General features: G+C 40.1%; 1 protein-coding gene across 3 annotated transcripts in view; it reads right to left on the reverse strand.

Annotated features, from left to right (window-relative positions):
- Positions 1 to 12,500, reverse strand: part of WWC3 (WWC family member 3) — a 103,641-nt gene that overhangs the window by 23,043 nt on the left and 68,098 nt on the right. For all 3 annotated transcript variants that reach the window (XM_032226847.1, XM_032226846.1, XM_032226848.1), the window contains exons 8-10: positions 11,955 to 12,028; positions 5,584 to 5,826; positions 1,550 to 1,639 (exon numbers count right to left, since the gene is read on the reverse strand). In XM_032226847.1, coding sequence (XP_032082738.1) covers positions 1,550 to 1,639; positions 5,584 to 5,826; positions 11,955 to 12,028 — 407 coding nt within the window. The remainder of the gene's footprint in view (positions 1 to 1,549; positions 1,640 to 5,583; positions 5,827 to 11,954; positions 12,029 to 12,500) is intronic.

A 12,500-nucleotide genomic window follows, 5' to 3' on the forward strand; every position in this document is an offset into this window, starting at 1 on the left:
AATGTGCAAGATGTGGATCAAATTTCTACTTAAGCAAACACTCACCATAGCTCTTGTGGAATGATTCCAAATATCAGGTGGTAAATTTGTATACAGTTAAGAAGGTAACACAGTTAAACAACTCAATGGAGAAATATTAAGAAGGAGGAGGACTATTTCTTTCATAGCAAATAAGTAATTATTGACAAAGGAGAAAGTGTTCATTATGATCAATGTAGAAGACAGAACATATAATAATTTGTAAATGATGTAAGAGAATTTGAATAGAGCCCTTTTGATCTGGAAAGTATCACACTTTAGCAGCCAATATATTTCTGAAAGTATGGCTCTGAGGCAATAAACCCTTGCCTGGAAAAAACATTAAAACCCAGAAATGAATAAATGAATGAAGTTTAAAAAACATTAATAGACATTTTTTAAAAAAAAAAAGAAAACTAGGCAACCATCAAGAAATTATGATCTGCAAGGATTATAGCCAAGCATACTTCCCTGAAATTCTGAAGAAGTTATATCCATGAAAAGCTCACAAGGCTTGTTTTGAAAACTCTTCCCAGAATCTAAAGACCACAGCTGCTTCTACAATTTAGGGAAGGGAGTTAAGGTATTTCCTTATGCTAGTACACTAAGTAAATTTTCACAATTTGAAGCCTAGATAAATTAAAAATAATTATCAAATAATAAATGAACACCTAGCAAAAAGCAGATATAAAATAACTGGAAGGAATAAGCTATTAAACAGGTTAGAGCAGTAAATTGGGAGATAAAAAGGAACCAATGTAACAAAAAGCATCATTTAGTTCTATTTGGGGGGGGGGATGTATGAATACTTGAACAATCATAATACTTAGATCCTACAGAGGTTTCATAAGTAAAAATCTACCATGAGATCATTTTTATGATCTGCCCCTTCAACATATACAGGTAGTCCTCGACTTACAACAGTTCATTTAGTAACCATTCAAAGTTACAACAGTAATGAAAATGTGACTTATGGTTGCTTTTCATAGTTACAACCTTTGCAGCATACCCATGATCATGGGATTAAAATTCAGATGCTTGGCAATTGGTTCATATTTATGACCTCTTCTAGTCCCAGGATCATGTGATCACCGTTTGCAACCTTAGGACAAGCAAAGTCAATGGGGAAGCCAGATTCACTTAAAAATCAGGTTACTAATTTATCAACTGCAGTGATTCACTTAATAACTGTGGCAAGAAAAGTTGTAAAATGGGGCAAAACTCATTTAACAAATATCTCACTTAATAACATACATTTTGGGATCAATTTTGGTCATAAGTCGAGGACTACCTGAACATATTAAACTAACAAAAGTATTTTATTTCCACTGAAGTTCAAGAGGGCCAACAAGTTAAGATTAGGGAGATAATATGACACAACAAGTACAATATGACACAACAGATAATTCTACACTCCATTCCTCCAGGGAAAATCAAAGTATTTTTTTTAGAAACAATGAGAAATTAATTATATTCATCGATTCTTATTATTTCCTTCTAATATGCCAATCTATTTCTCTAATATACTAACCTTTTCAATTGTGAGCATAAATAAGAACTTAAACGAGTTGCTTCTTCCAACTGCATAAGCAAACAATTCTTCTTCTCTTGTGAGAGTATCCTAAAATAAAGCAATTTTTTTCCTTACTATAATTATTATATAATATACCTTATTTAGAAAACTATGTAGCAGAGAATTGACTTAGGCTTTTGTAGATTGAGTCCTAATTTCAAATGGTTACATACTCTGTGTGTATTATCATCATCATCATCATTATTATTATTATTATTATATTATTATTATTATTATTATTATTATACAATTGTATCACAGCGGCCAGTTGTTTCGCCGGATTTGGCATTGGTTACTAGTCGGGCCCCACCCAGGGGCCTAGGACGTCGTAACATATTTTCGTAATATGCGTGCAGATCCAAGCAGTGCGGCTTTTTGCATTTGACTGATGGTGATTTTGTCAATTTTTAACTGTTTTAAATGTAATTCCAGTGCTTTTGGAATAGCACCCAGTGTGCCAATTACCACTGGAATTGCCACTGCTGGTTTGTGCCATAGTCGTTGAATTTCGATTTTTAAGTCCTGGTATTTTGCGATTTTTTCATGTTCCTTCTCGGCGACCCTGCTATCACCTGGTATTGCGATGTCTATGATTTTTCTCAACCAGTGTGATGTCTGGTCTATTATGTGCCAGTATTTTGCCCGTTTGTATACGGAAATCCCACAAGATCTTGACCATCTGATTTTCAGTGACTTTTTCAGGCTGATGTTCCCACCAGTTTGTTGCTGTTTTAACATTATAATTTTTGCACAAATTCCAATGGATCATTTGTGCTACTGAATTGTGCCGCAATTTATAATCAGTCTGCGCAATTTTTTTTACAGCAGCTGAGTATGTGATTAACGGTTTCATCAGCTTCTTTGCAAAGTCTGCATTTGGCATCATCAGAGGATTTTTCAATTTTGGCCTTAATGGCATTTATGCGGATAGCTTGTTCTTGCGCAGCCAGGATTAGTGACTCTGTTTCTTTCTTTAATGTACCTGTTGTTAACCATAACCAAGTTTGTTCACTGTCCACTTTATCTTTTATTTTTTCCAGAAATTGGCCATGCAGTGCTTTGTTCTGCCAACTCTCCATTCTTGATTTTATCACATCTTTTCTGAATTCTTGTTTTGTCTGATGGGCCTTCAGTAGATTTTTGTTCTTTACTTCGATTAATAGATGTTCTTGACTTTCTTTTAAATAATCAGCCAGTGCATGTTTTTCTTCTTCAACTGTTTGCTTCACTTGTAATAATCCTCTGCCACCTGATTTTTGGGGCAGGTATAGTCTATCAGTATCACCACGTGGATGTAAACTGTAGTGCATTGTCATTAGTTTCCTGGTTTTTCGGTCCAAAAGGTCCAAATCAGCTTGTGTTCAGTTAACTATACCAGCTGTGTATCTTATAACTGATATTGCCCAGGTATTTATGGCCTTGATTGTATTTCCACCATTCAATTTAGATTTCAAAATTTTCCTAACTCTGTTGGTGTACTCTCGCCTGACAATAGTTTTTACTTCTCCATGCTTAATGTTATCCAACTGCAGAATGCCTAAGTATTTGTAGGCTTCATTTTCGTTGCATTTAATTAGCTGGCCATTGGGCATTTCAATTCCCTCACATGCAGTGATTTTGCCCTTTTTTATGGATACAGTGGCACATTTTTCCATGCCAAGCTGCATTGAAATATCGGTGCTGAATACTCGGACTGTGTTTGTCAATGATTGGATTTCTATTTCTGACTTTCCATAGAGTTTCAAATCATCCATATATAGTAAATGCGAAATTTTTTCAGCTTCTATTATTATTATTATTATTATTAGTAGTAGTAGTAGTAGTAGTAGTAGTAGTAGCAGTAGTAGTATCAGTATCATCATCATCATCATCATCATCATCATCATCATAGCTGGTCACACAGCCAGCCAGATGTTTAGATTGGATTTGACATTTTTATCCACATTATTAAACCTTTCCCAAGGACCTGGGATAGTCAGATGTTGTTTGATGGTGTTAAAGTCATTATTGCAGAATGTAAGCTGTTTATAAAGCTACTTTTCGCTGATGACTGATGGCAATGTTCTCAATACTGGCGGTGTTCAAGTGATGCTCCAGATGTTTTAGGATTACCTAGTATTATTGTATTGTCTTTGCTTTCTTTTCCAATATTCATTCTGCTTCTAACAGCAGGTATTTGTATTTTGTTATTTTCTCCAGTTCTTTCTCTTCTATTTTGGTATTTCAAGGTACTGCAAGGTCCATTATCTAGATTTTTTGTCTTGTTATTTACAATGGTTAAGCCTGGTAGTTATGTGGCAGATTGTCTGTTTTAACCTGAAGTACAAGAGCACTTTAGCTTGTACATTTTTTTTATTACTTTCTCTCTTTTGTGATCTCACTAGTTCTTACCTGCAGAGAAGTGGTATTTCTCACAGATATTCCAATGTGCATTGTTGCTACTTTATCATGCTGTTGTTTGTAATCAGTCTTGTACATTCTTCTTGCAACAGCTAAAACTAGATGGTCCACTATAACTTCACCTTCTTTGCAGAGGCAGCATTTCCTATCTTTTTGATTATGGCTTTGTATGTGTTTGTTGTTGTTAAAGAATGGTCTTGTACAACCAGAATTAGCCCCTCTGCCTCTTTCTTCTTCACTGCCTCCTTGTCTTCTTTCATATTCTTCATTTGGTCTTTCTTGTAAGCCGGTTTGGTCTCTCCAGTATTCAGTAAGCCTTCATAGTATACTAGCTTCAGTGCAATGTCTTTGCTGTCCTTTAGATATTTTTCCAATGCCTTTCTTCTTCTTTAAATATCTGGTGTAATTGCAAAATTCCATGTCCATTTATGATCTTTGCCAAATGCAATCTGTCAACATTGCTATATGGGTGAAGGACATGATTCACTGTCATTATTTCCCTAGTCTTCCTATTCAGGACTTCTAATTGAGCTGTGTATCTAATGATTGGAATTGCCCAGATGTTAATATTGCATTGCCAATACACCGCACTGTGTGAAATACATTTAGATTAAATAATGATTATTATGTACTACAACTGAAATATATTACATCACAAGAAAATACAGGAGGGTAGAGCAAGGATTGCACCAAAGATCTCTTTACTATATAGGTTTTGGCAAGCAGGACAATAAAATAATGATATGAAAAAAATGAGAAGGTTACTTTTCCATTTTGATTTTCTGGGGTATTTAGTTTTTAGGTTGTCACTTAAAAACACAGGGTGACAAAGGTATAACTTCTTGATTTTTTTTCTTTAGCAGAACAATTAGTTCACAATACAAAGTTGTACAAAAACCCTTAGGCCACGGCTGACACCTTCTGTTGTGCCACCCTGGTAGTAGCACAACCCTATCCAAACTAAGGATGGAAAATCACCAGATCCAAGAAGCCTTAAAATCCAAACCCACTTGGTCTTGCTGGGGTTGATATTAAACCTATTTTGTATCAAGATTCCACTGTCTCCATGCACTAAGATAGAGTCTCCACAGTCTCATTTGGCCATCTGTGATTGATAGAGTATCATCAGCATATTGATAATATTTTATCCTTACTGAATGACTTCAGCCAGTGGTTTCATATACAAATTAAACAGGAATGTGGAAAAAGTCATTACTGAAGCATTCCATGTAACAGAATTCATAGGGCAAGATAACACCCCTTCCCCAATTAATACAGACTGGAAATTATTCTGTTTTTGGAAGAAAGAGAATCAGCAAAACAATTTACTCCCAACTGCTAATTCTTGGAGCAGCTTCAAAAGGATACCATGGTGCTTAAGACCACTGAGAGATCATGGAGAACAAAGATGGATGTATTATTACCTCCCACTCTCTCCAAAGGTCATCCACAAGTGCAACCAATAACTCATACCCAGGCCTGCAACCCAATTAGAAGGCCATAAACTTCTGTATGGTTGATGTCTACTAAATGTTATCATTGCCTTTATTAAGCTATTAACAAGTATGTTACAAAAGCAATACATTCTCAACCTTTCAGCAGCACCATGAGAAGAAGTAGCCTGAGCCTGCTGGATATCCTCCTCCAAGCGCCTTTTTTCCTCCTCTATGTGTTTCAGATCTTCTGGTGAACGCTGCTGTTGACTTATAAGCTGCAGTTCTTGTAAAAGAGCCTCTTTTTCTTTAATAAGCTGAAGATGATCAATATCTGCCTCCGCCATTCCTGGCCAAGATTCCTGGTCTTGTAAAGCCAACTGTTGCTGGATTCTGAAAATTCTTAATTACAAAGGAGTATGAAAGGTTAATATATCAACAAGAAACATCTCCCCTCCAAATCTTTACAAAGATACATTTTTTGATATGGAAGTAGTTACCGTATTTTCACCCATATAACCCGCGGGTTATATGCGTTTTTTACATGCACAGCACCCCCCCGCGGGGTATAAAAGTGGGCGGGGTATACAGAAAATATTTTACACAGATTAACTAAAGGGAGAGCTTGGGACCACCACTTTCCTCGCGGCAGTGGGCTGGCTCGGCGGCTCGGGCTCCTTTCCTCCCTTTTCCTGCTTGGATTTCGGGACGCCTTCGTGAAAACCCCGCCCCTGGCTATGGGCGAAGTGTCCAGGAAGAAGCAGGAGGTGAGAGGAAGCGCAGGCGGTGCTCGGCAGCCCGGATTCTGCAGCTCCTCGTTTTCAGGCCAGCCGCCGCCTCCCCTTCCCTTCCCGCCGGACTTCCATGCCAGAGAAGGCGAGGAGCTGCTGAACTGGCGGCGAAGCAGAATCCGGGCTGCCGAAACCTTTCAGTGAATATGCTAATGAGGAAGGAAATTAAGATGTTCTCCCAGGCTCTGGATCTCTGCAGTCACTAACTGTAGATCTTTTTCTACCAATCTCAAAAGCATGGAAGCAAAGCAGCCACATAACTACCGTAATCTTATATTTGCGTGGGGCGGGCGAGCAGGGGGAAAGGCAGCCGCGGTGGTCTCCCAACCACCGAGGAAGGAAGAGGAGCTGGCCCTGGGCTGTTGAGAGAAGCGCCCTAACCCTCCCTTCCCTTTGGCAGCCGCTCGGCAGCCCGGTTTCTGCCCAGTTCAGCAGCTCCTCGCCTTCTCTGGCTTGGAAGTCCGGCAGGAAGGGAAGGCGGCGGCGGCGGTGGCGGCGCGGCTGTGGCTCCGTTTTCAGGCCAGCCGCCACCTCCCCTTCCCTTCCTGCCGGACTTCCAAGCCAGAGAAGGCGAGGAGCTGCAGAATCCGGGCTGCCGAGCACCGCCTGCGCTTCCTCTCGCCTCCTGCTTCTTCCTGGTCGCTTCCAAGGGCAAATGCCAGGGGTGCGTAAATAGCAGGGACAGTGCACAGGCATCGCTCTTCAGCTTACACAACCTGACATGCTGACTATTGTGTCTCCAGTTCCCTTACCGAGAATGTGCAGTGAGGTTTCGCTCCGCTGGCTTAAAAAGCATGGGTTGGTTCCCTCCGCCTGCCTTCCTCCTAAGAGCAAATGCCAACAAGAGTACCGTAGTTGTCTTCTTCTGCTTTGCTCTGTGAAAGGGCTTCACTGCCGAAGCATTTTGGTTTTTTTTTAAAAAAAAAACACCGTCCCTTTCTCTCTCGTTAACAGGGCCAACCCAAGCGGTGCATTTTATCTGGGAGACGACACACACACACACACACACACACACACACACACACGACATGCGCGGCAGGAGGAGCGGCGTCCTCCGCGCTCTCGGCTGCCACAAACGCCACGCAACGAGGGAATCTCCTTTTGGGGGGGGGGTGAGACGCTGACAGAAAAAGGGCAAGCAGTGGCCGCGTGAGGCGGCCTTGAGAGCTCCAAACGACCTACTGGCTGGCGAGGTTAGTTCTCTAAAGGCCGTTGAAAGCTCCGGGGAAACCCCTTTTTCCGCCCTCGGAGCCCCCGGTGCTTCCTCACCCCCCCACACACTTTTTCCTCTTTGGTTCACCCCACCCCCACCTTCAAGGGCCCGGGACTCTGGGAAAGTGTGCAGCTGGGGGGCTGGGGAGGAGAGAGCGTCTACCGTTCCTCACGGGAGGCACTTCGAGCCCTGCCGTATCTGAGAGGCTCTTAATCGCCGAGCGGTCTTTTTTTTTTAAGCCGAAGGGCTCGGGGCTGAGGGCAGAAGAAGGGCGACGGTCGTTAACGCCGTCCGCCTGAACCTCGCCGCATCCGGCTCTTTAACGAGGCGGGGGTCCCTTTTGCTCCGAGCGTTTGCGAAACTGTGGCTCTGGGAACTATAAAAGGGGATAAACAAGTTTGGAGGCGCCGTCGTCGCCTCTGCCGCTTCCTCGCTCTGTCAACTGGCTGGGTGTCGAGAAGGTGCCAAAGAGGAAGAGATCAAATGAATCACCCGAACAATAACAAAGGAGCGGAGAAAGCACCAGATCCTCCCCCCTTCACGAGAGGGAGAAAATATCCGTTTCTCGCTTCTTTTTTCGCTCCCTCCCTCCCCTCCGTGCCTGCCACAGTTTTTCACAAGTTCACGCATCGCTTTAATGTCGGCGGAAGGCTGTCCCCTTCCTACGTTTCCTACGATAAAGGAGCCGGATTCTCCCTTCCTGCCGTTTGTTCTTTGCCAGGGAATTCAACGCTTTGCCTGCAAGGATCGTGGGAGAAAAGGGGGATTTTACGGGGAGAGAAAACCGCCCTAAGTCCTAAGAATCCAAACTCCAAGATCAGCTCCGTTCTTCTGGAGGGGAGTGGAAGGAAATATTTTTCCCCAAAGAAGAAAAAATCCATATCCCCAGATATTTGTAAGAGGATTTGAGCGGATTTTCTTGTAAAAGGTTTCGGTGTTATTTAGGAAGGGTGGATGGATGGACGGATAGATGGACAGTATATCAATGCAAGTGGTTCAAGAAGGGCTCTGGTTCATCTCAATGGGCGGAAAGTAAGAGGGAGGGACCCTTCCTCCCTCCCTTCCATCTACTTTATTGAACTCCGTGGGAGGAAAAGCTCTCCTAGCCCCGCTCTGAAGTGAAGGAGTATAAACTATGCCATAAGGAAGTATCTTTAATGTCATCGTCACCCAGCTGACTGTACCCCAGTCCTCCTTCTGGGGGTCGCGGGCTTGTGCCTCATTTCACACGCTTCGCTTTTGGCTGGCCACGTTGGAAACATGGAGAGGTCAATGGGCTGTGGGGTCTCACGTTCCTTCCCCCCCCATCTCAGCAGTTTCCTTCTCCTCCGTTCCTCCAACCCTTCCGCAGCTCGCACAGGCTTTCGTCTCACGTTCCTTCCCCCCCCATCTCAGCAGTTTCCTTCTCCTCCGTTCCTCCAACCCTTTCCCAGCTCGCACAGGCTTTCGTCTCATGTTCCTTCCCCCCCCCATCTCAGCAGTTTCCTTCTCCTCCGTTCCTCCAACCCTTCCGCAGCTCGCACAGGCTTTCGTCTCACGTTCCTTCCCCCCCCCATCTCAGCAGTTTCCTTCTCCTCCGTTCCTCCAACCCTTTCCCAGCTCGCACAGGCTTTCGTCTCACGTTCCTTCCCCCCCCCATCTCAGCAGTTTCCTTCTCCTCCGTTCCTCCAACCCTTCCGCAGCTCACACAGGCTTTTGTCTCACGTTCCTTCCCCCCCCCCATCTCAGCAGTTTCCTTCTCCTCCGTTCCTCCAACCCTTCCGCAGCTCGCACAGGCTTTCGTCTCACGTTCCTTCCCCCGATCTCAGCAGTTTCCCTTCTCCCTTACTCGTCACGGGTTATATGAGTGGGCGGGGTATACGGAAAATATTTTACACGATCTTGAAAACCTGCGGGTTATTCGCGTGGGCGGGTTATTTGCGTGGGCGGGTTATATGGGTGAAAAAACGGTAGTTGAAGTACCTTGAGATGAAAATAACATAACAAACAGTTATAAAATCAACAATAAATTTGAATTGCATAAACTCTCAATACAGTTAAAATGTGTAGTGTATCTTCAGAATTTGATGTCTTCTTAAACACATCAATATCACTATCACTGGAATCCTTATTCTCAATTTCCACTTTTTTTTTAAACTCCAAAGAGTTTGCCAGCATAGAAACATAAAATGGAATTTAAAATTTTGATGTTATGGCTGGACCAAGGCAGTAGCAGGAAAAATGAGAAGAAGAATTTCTGAACATGATGGCAATAATAAGCAAGCATGGTATAGGAAAGAAATCTGCTGCACAATGTCTTTTGCTAAGCATTAAACAGTGCCAGTTCTTCTACCATTTAAAAAGAAAATTCTGTATCACAAATGGCCAACTAGATTAAGATTAAGCTGGAAATGTTATTAAAACTGTAAATAGCAGCACATTTATTGAGATAATTTGAGAGGGAGATAGGGCAATATTAAAATGTTGAAAGGCTAAGAATGAATATAGACAGATAAACACTATGAGTTTTTTATATATGAATATATCTGTGTTTAATTTTCTGTCAAGGAAGCAATAACAATACAGCAGTTATCTGTAGTATTTATCAAGTTTCAGATCAAAAGCTTTTTAATATATGGGGCTTTTTGTGTCTTAGATATTTTACTATTGGCATCATTATGACCTACAAAAAAAGAGAGCTCTCATATTTTATTTCCCTTTTTTAACTAAGATGAGGTATAATTTTTAGATTCCATTTACATTCTGAAATGGATAACAAAGCATTCTTATGTTTTGAGACTAACATATTAAGTAGGTTCTCCAGTGAAAAGTACTCACAGACGAAAATATATTTTATAGAAGAATCCACCAACTGAAATGGTAACATATGTACTTGGTTCTCTTGCCACTTTAGCTATATGAGGAGCCTGATTAAAATATTTTAAATATATTGTAACACTTTAATTTTGTCAACTTCATTTTTAGACTAAATACAGCACATTCCACACCCATACTGTATAACTTCATGAGCAAAGTTAGGCTGAACACAGAAATATTTTATGGAGACAAAAGCTGTACAGAATGCCAATAAGCTAACAGAAAGGAATGCATGATAAATAAAGAATGTGACCACTCACATAACCAAGAAACAAATGTGACTTAGCTCTTTGATTTAAAATTTAAAAACCATGTTACACATATGTAAGAATAAAATTTGTGAACAGATGAGAGAGACAAATACAGAATTACAATTAGGAATACATACATACATCGTATATAGGATTGTGTTATAACAGAAAAATACCACCAGGCTTACAAAATAAGCAAACATTTACCACTAGTAATTTTGTATAAATCTTGGTTTACTTTTCATACTTACACCTCAAGTGAGTCCTATTTTCTTTTCTTTTCTTTGCATTTTTTCAGATTAAGGACTTTGGAAACTTAACAGAGAATGTATTTTTCTGTAAACCTGACAATTCAATATTAACTGGAATTGTAAATGATTCGTATATTGTTTTCTTCGATACATGCTTCTGGAATGGGTGATATAAACTACCCGTATAAATATTCATTGGGTATGAAGTTACCAATATACAGTACTTATAAAGAAATGAATGTAGCAACATTACCATAGGTTAGAGGTATGAAAATATTATGACTAATAGATGCATTTGAATACCCTATCTTGTTTATCAGGCCAACTGAATAATCTTCTCACAAAATATAAGTAAAGATAAAGGTTTCCTTGTCTAGTAGTGCCCAACTCTAGATGCGGTGCTCATCTCAGTTTCTTGGGCCAGTGTTGTCCAAACACATTATTTGTGGTCATGTCACCAGCATGGTTATATGCCAAAGCACTTGGAATGGTGTTACCTTCCCTCCAAAGTGGTATGTATTAATCTATTCTCATTTGCCTGCTTTTGAACTGCTAGGTGGGCAGGAGCTGGGGCAGGAACAGGAGTTCACCCCTTTGTATGGTGCTTGGGTCTCAAACCCAGGCTGTCAGATTTCCAGCTGACAAGCTCAGCGTCTTTAACCAGTGAGCCATCACGTCCCCTTAACAAAATATAACTGATGCCTATTCCAAGTCTATCCATGTCCAGGATTCACTGCAAGCACATATCTTTTTCAGTTTGTAATATGTGATTTTCACACTCCCTCATTACAACTTGATTAGCTCATTTTTATTTCATCTATCAAGATCTATAGAGCTCAGTTACCTCAAAAGTTATAGTCAAAATATAAATCAATCCTTATCACTTTAATATTCTATTTATTTATTAAAGTAGTATTTTTATAACATAAATGTTTTCTCTAAACTAAGGAATTGGAACGTAATTTCTTTTATGTATTTCTTTTTTGTATAACTTTTAATTTGTCTAATTTAAATGTACACTGCTGCAGTATTGGATAGTTATTTAGTGGTTCTTCAGATTATTAAACTATGCCTAAATATCTAGTCACACATATGAAAAATTCCAGCTAAGGCGATAGTTATTAACAGATTATTTGCAATGTTAAAAGTAGCAACTTAACATATTCACCTTTTTTTGGTCTCTTCATACTGCCAAATCAGTTTCATTTTGTCTACATGTCTTGTTGTATCTTCCAATCCAAGCTTTTTTGAAGAAAAGAAAAACAAGAAATTTAACAATACTTATTAGAACATGAGAAGAAAGAAATTATGGAGAAAGATACAAAAATTATCTATTATTACTTTATATTAATCAGCAGGGAAAATTTAGCTGAGGTAGTTAGCAGATACATTGTAAGAAAGGGTCTGTGTTTGATGCTAGAATTCTTGACTTTGAAACACACTAAACTTGAGCACATACATTTAGTCTGAATTTCCACCAAAGATCAATGATCATGAGAACAATGCTTAACAAGATCTTACAACAGGAGAAGCTAATAGGAAAAGGAACTCAAATATGAATAATAGATGAATATGAAGTAATATAGCACTAAAAAAAACCCCAAAGCACTTTTTTCATTGTCTCCACAAAAATATAATGTCCAAATCATGGGAACAATCCCATTTTGAGTACTGTGTTTATTTCTAATCCTTTAAAAAGGATTCAGATAAATTG

Source organism: Thamnophis elegans, chromosome 11 (assembly GCF_009769535.1).
Source record: "Thamnophis elegans isolate rThaEle1 chromosome 11, rThaEle1.pri, whole genome shotgun sequence".
NCBI classification, from domain to species: domain Eukaryota; kingdom Metazoa; phylum Chordata; class Lepidosauria; order Squamata; family Colubridae; genus Thamnophis; species Thamnophis elegans.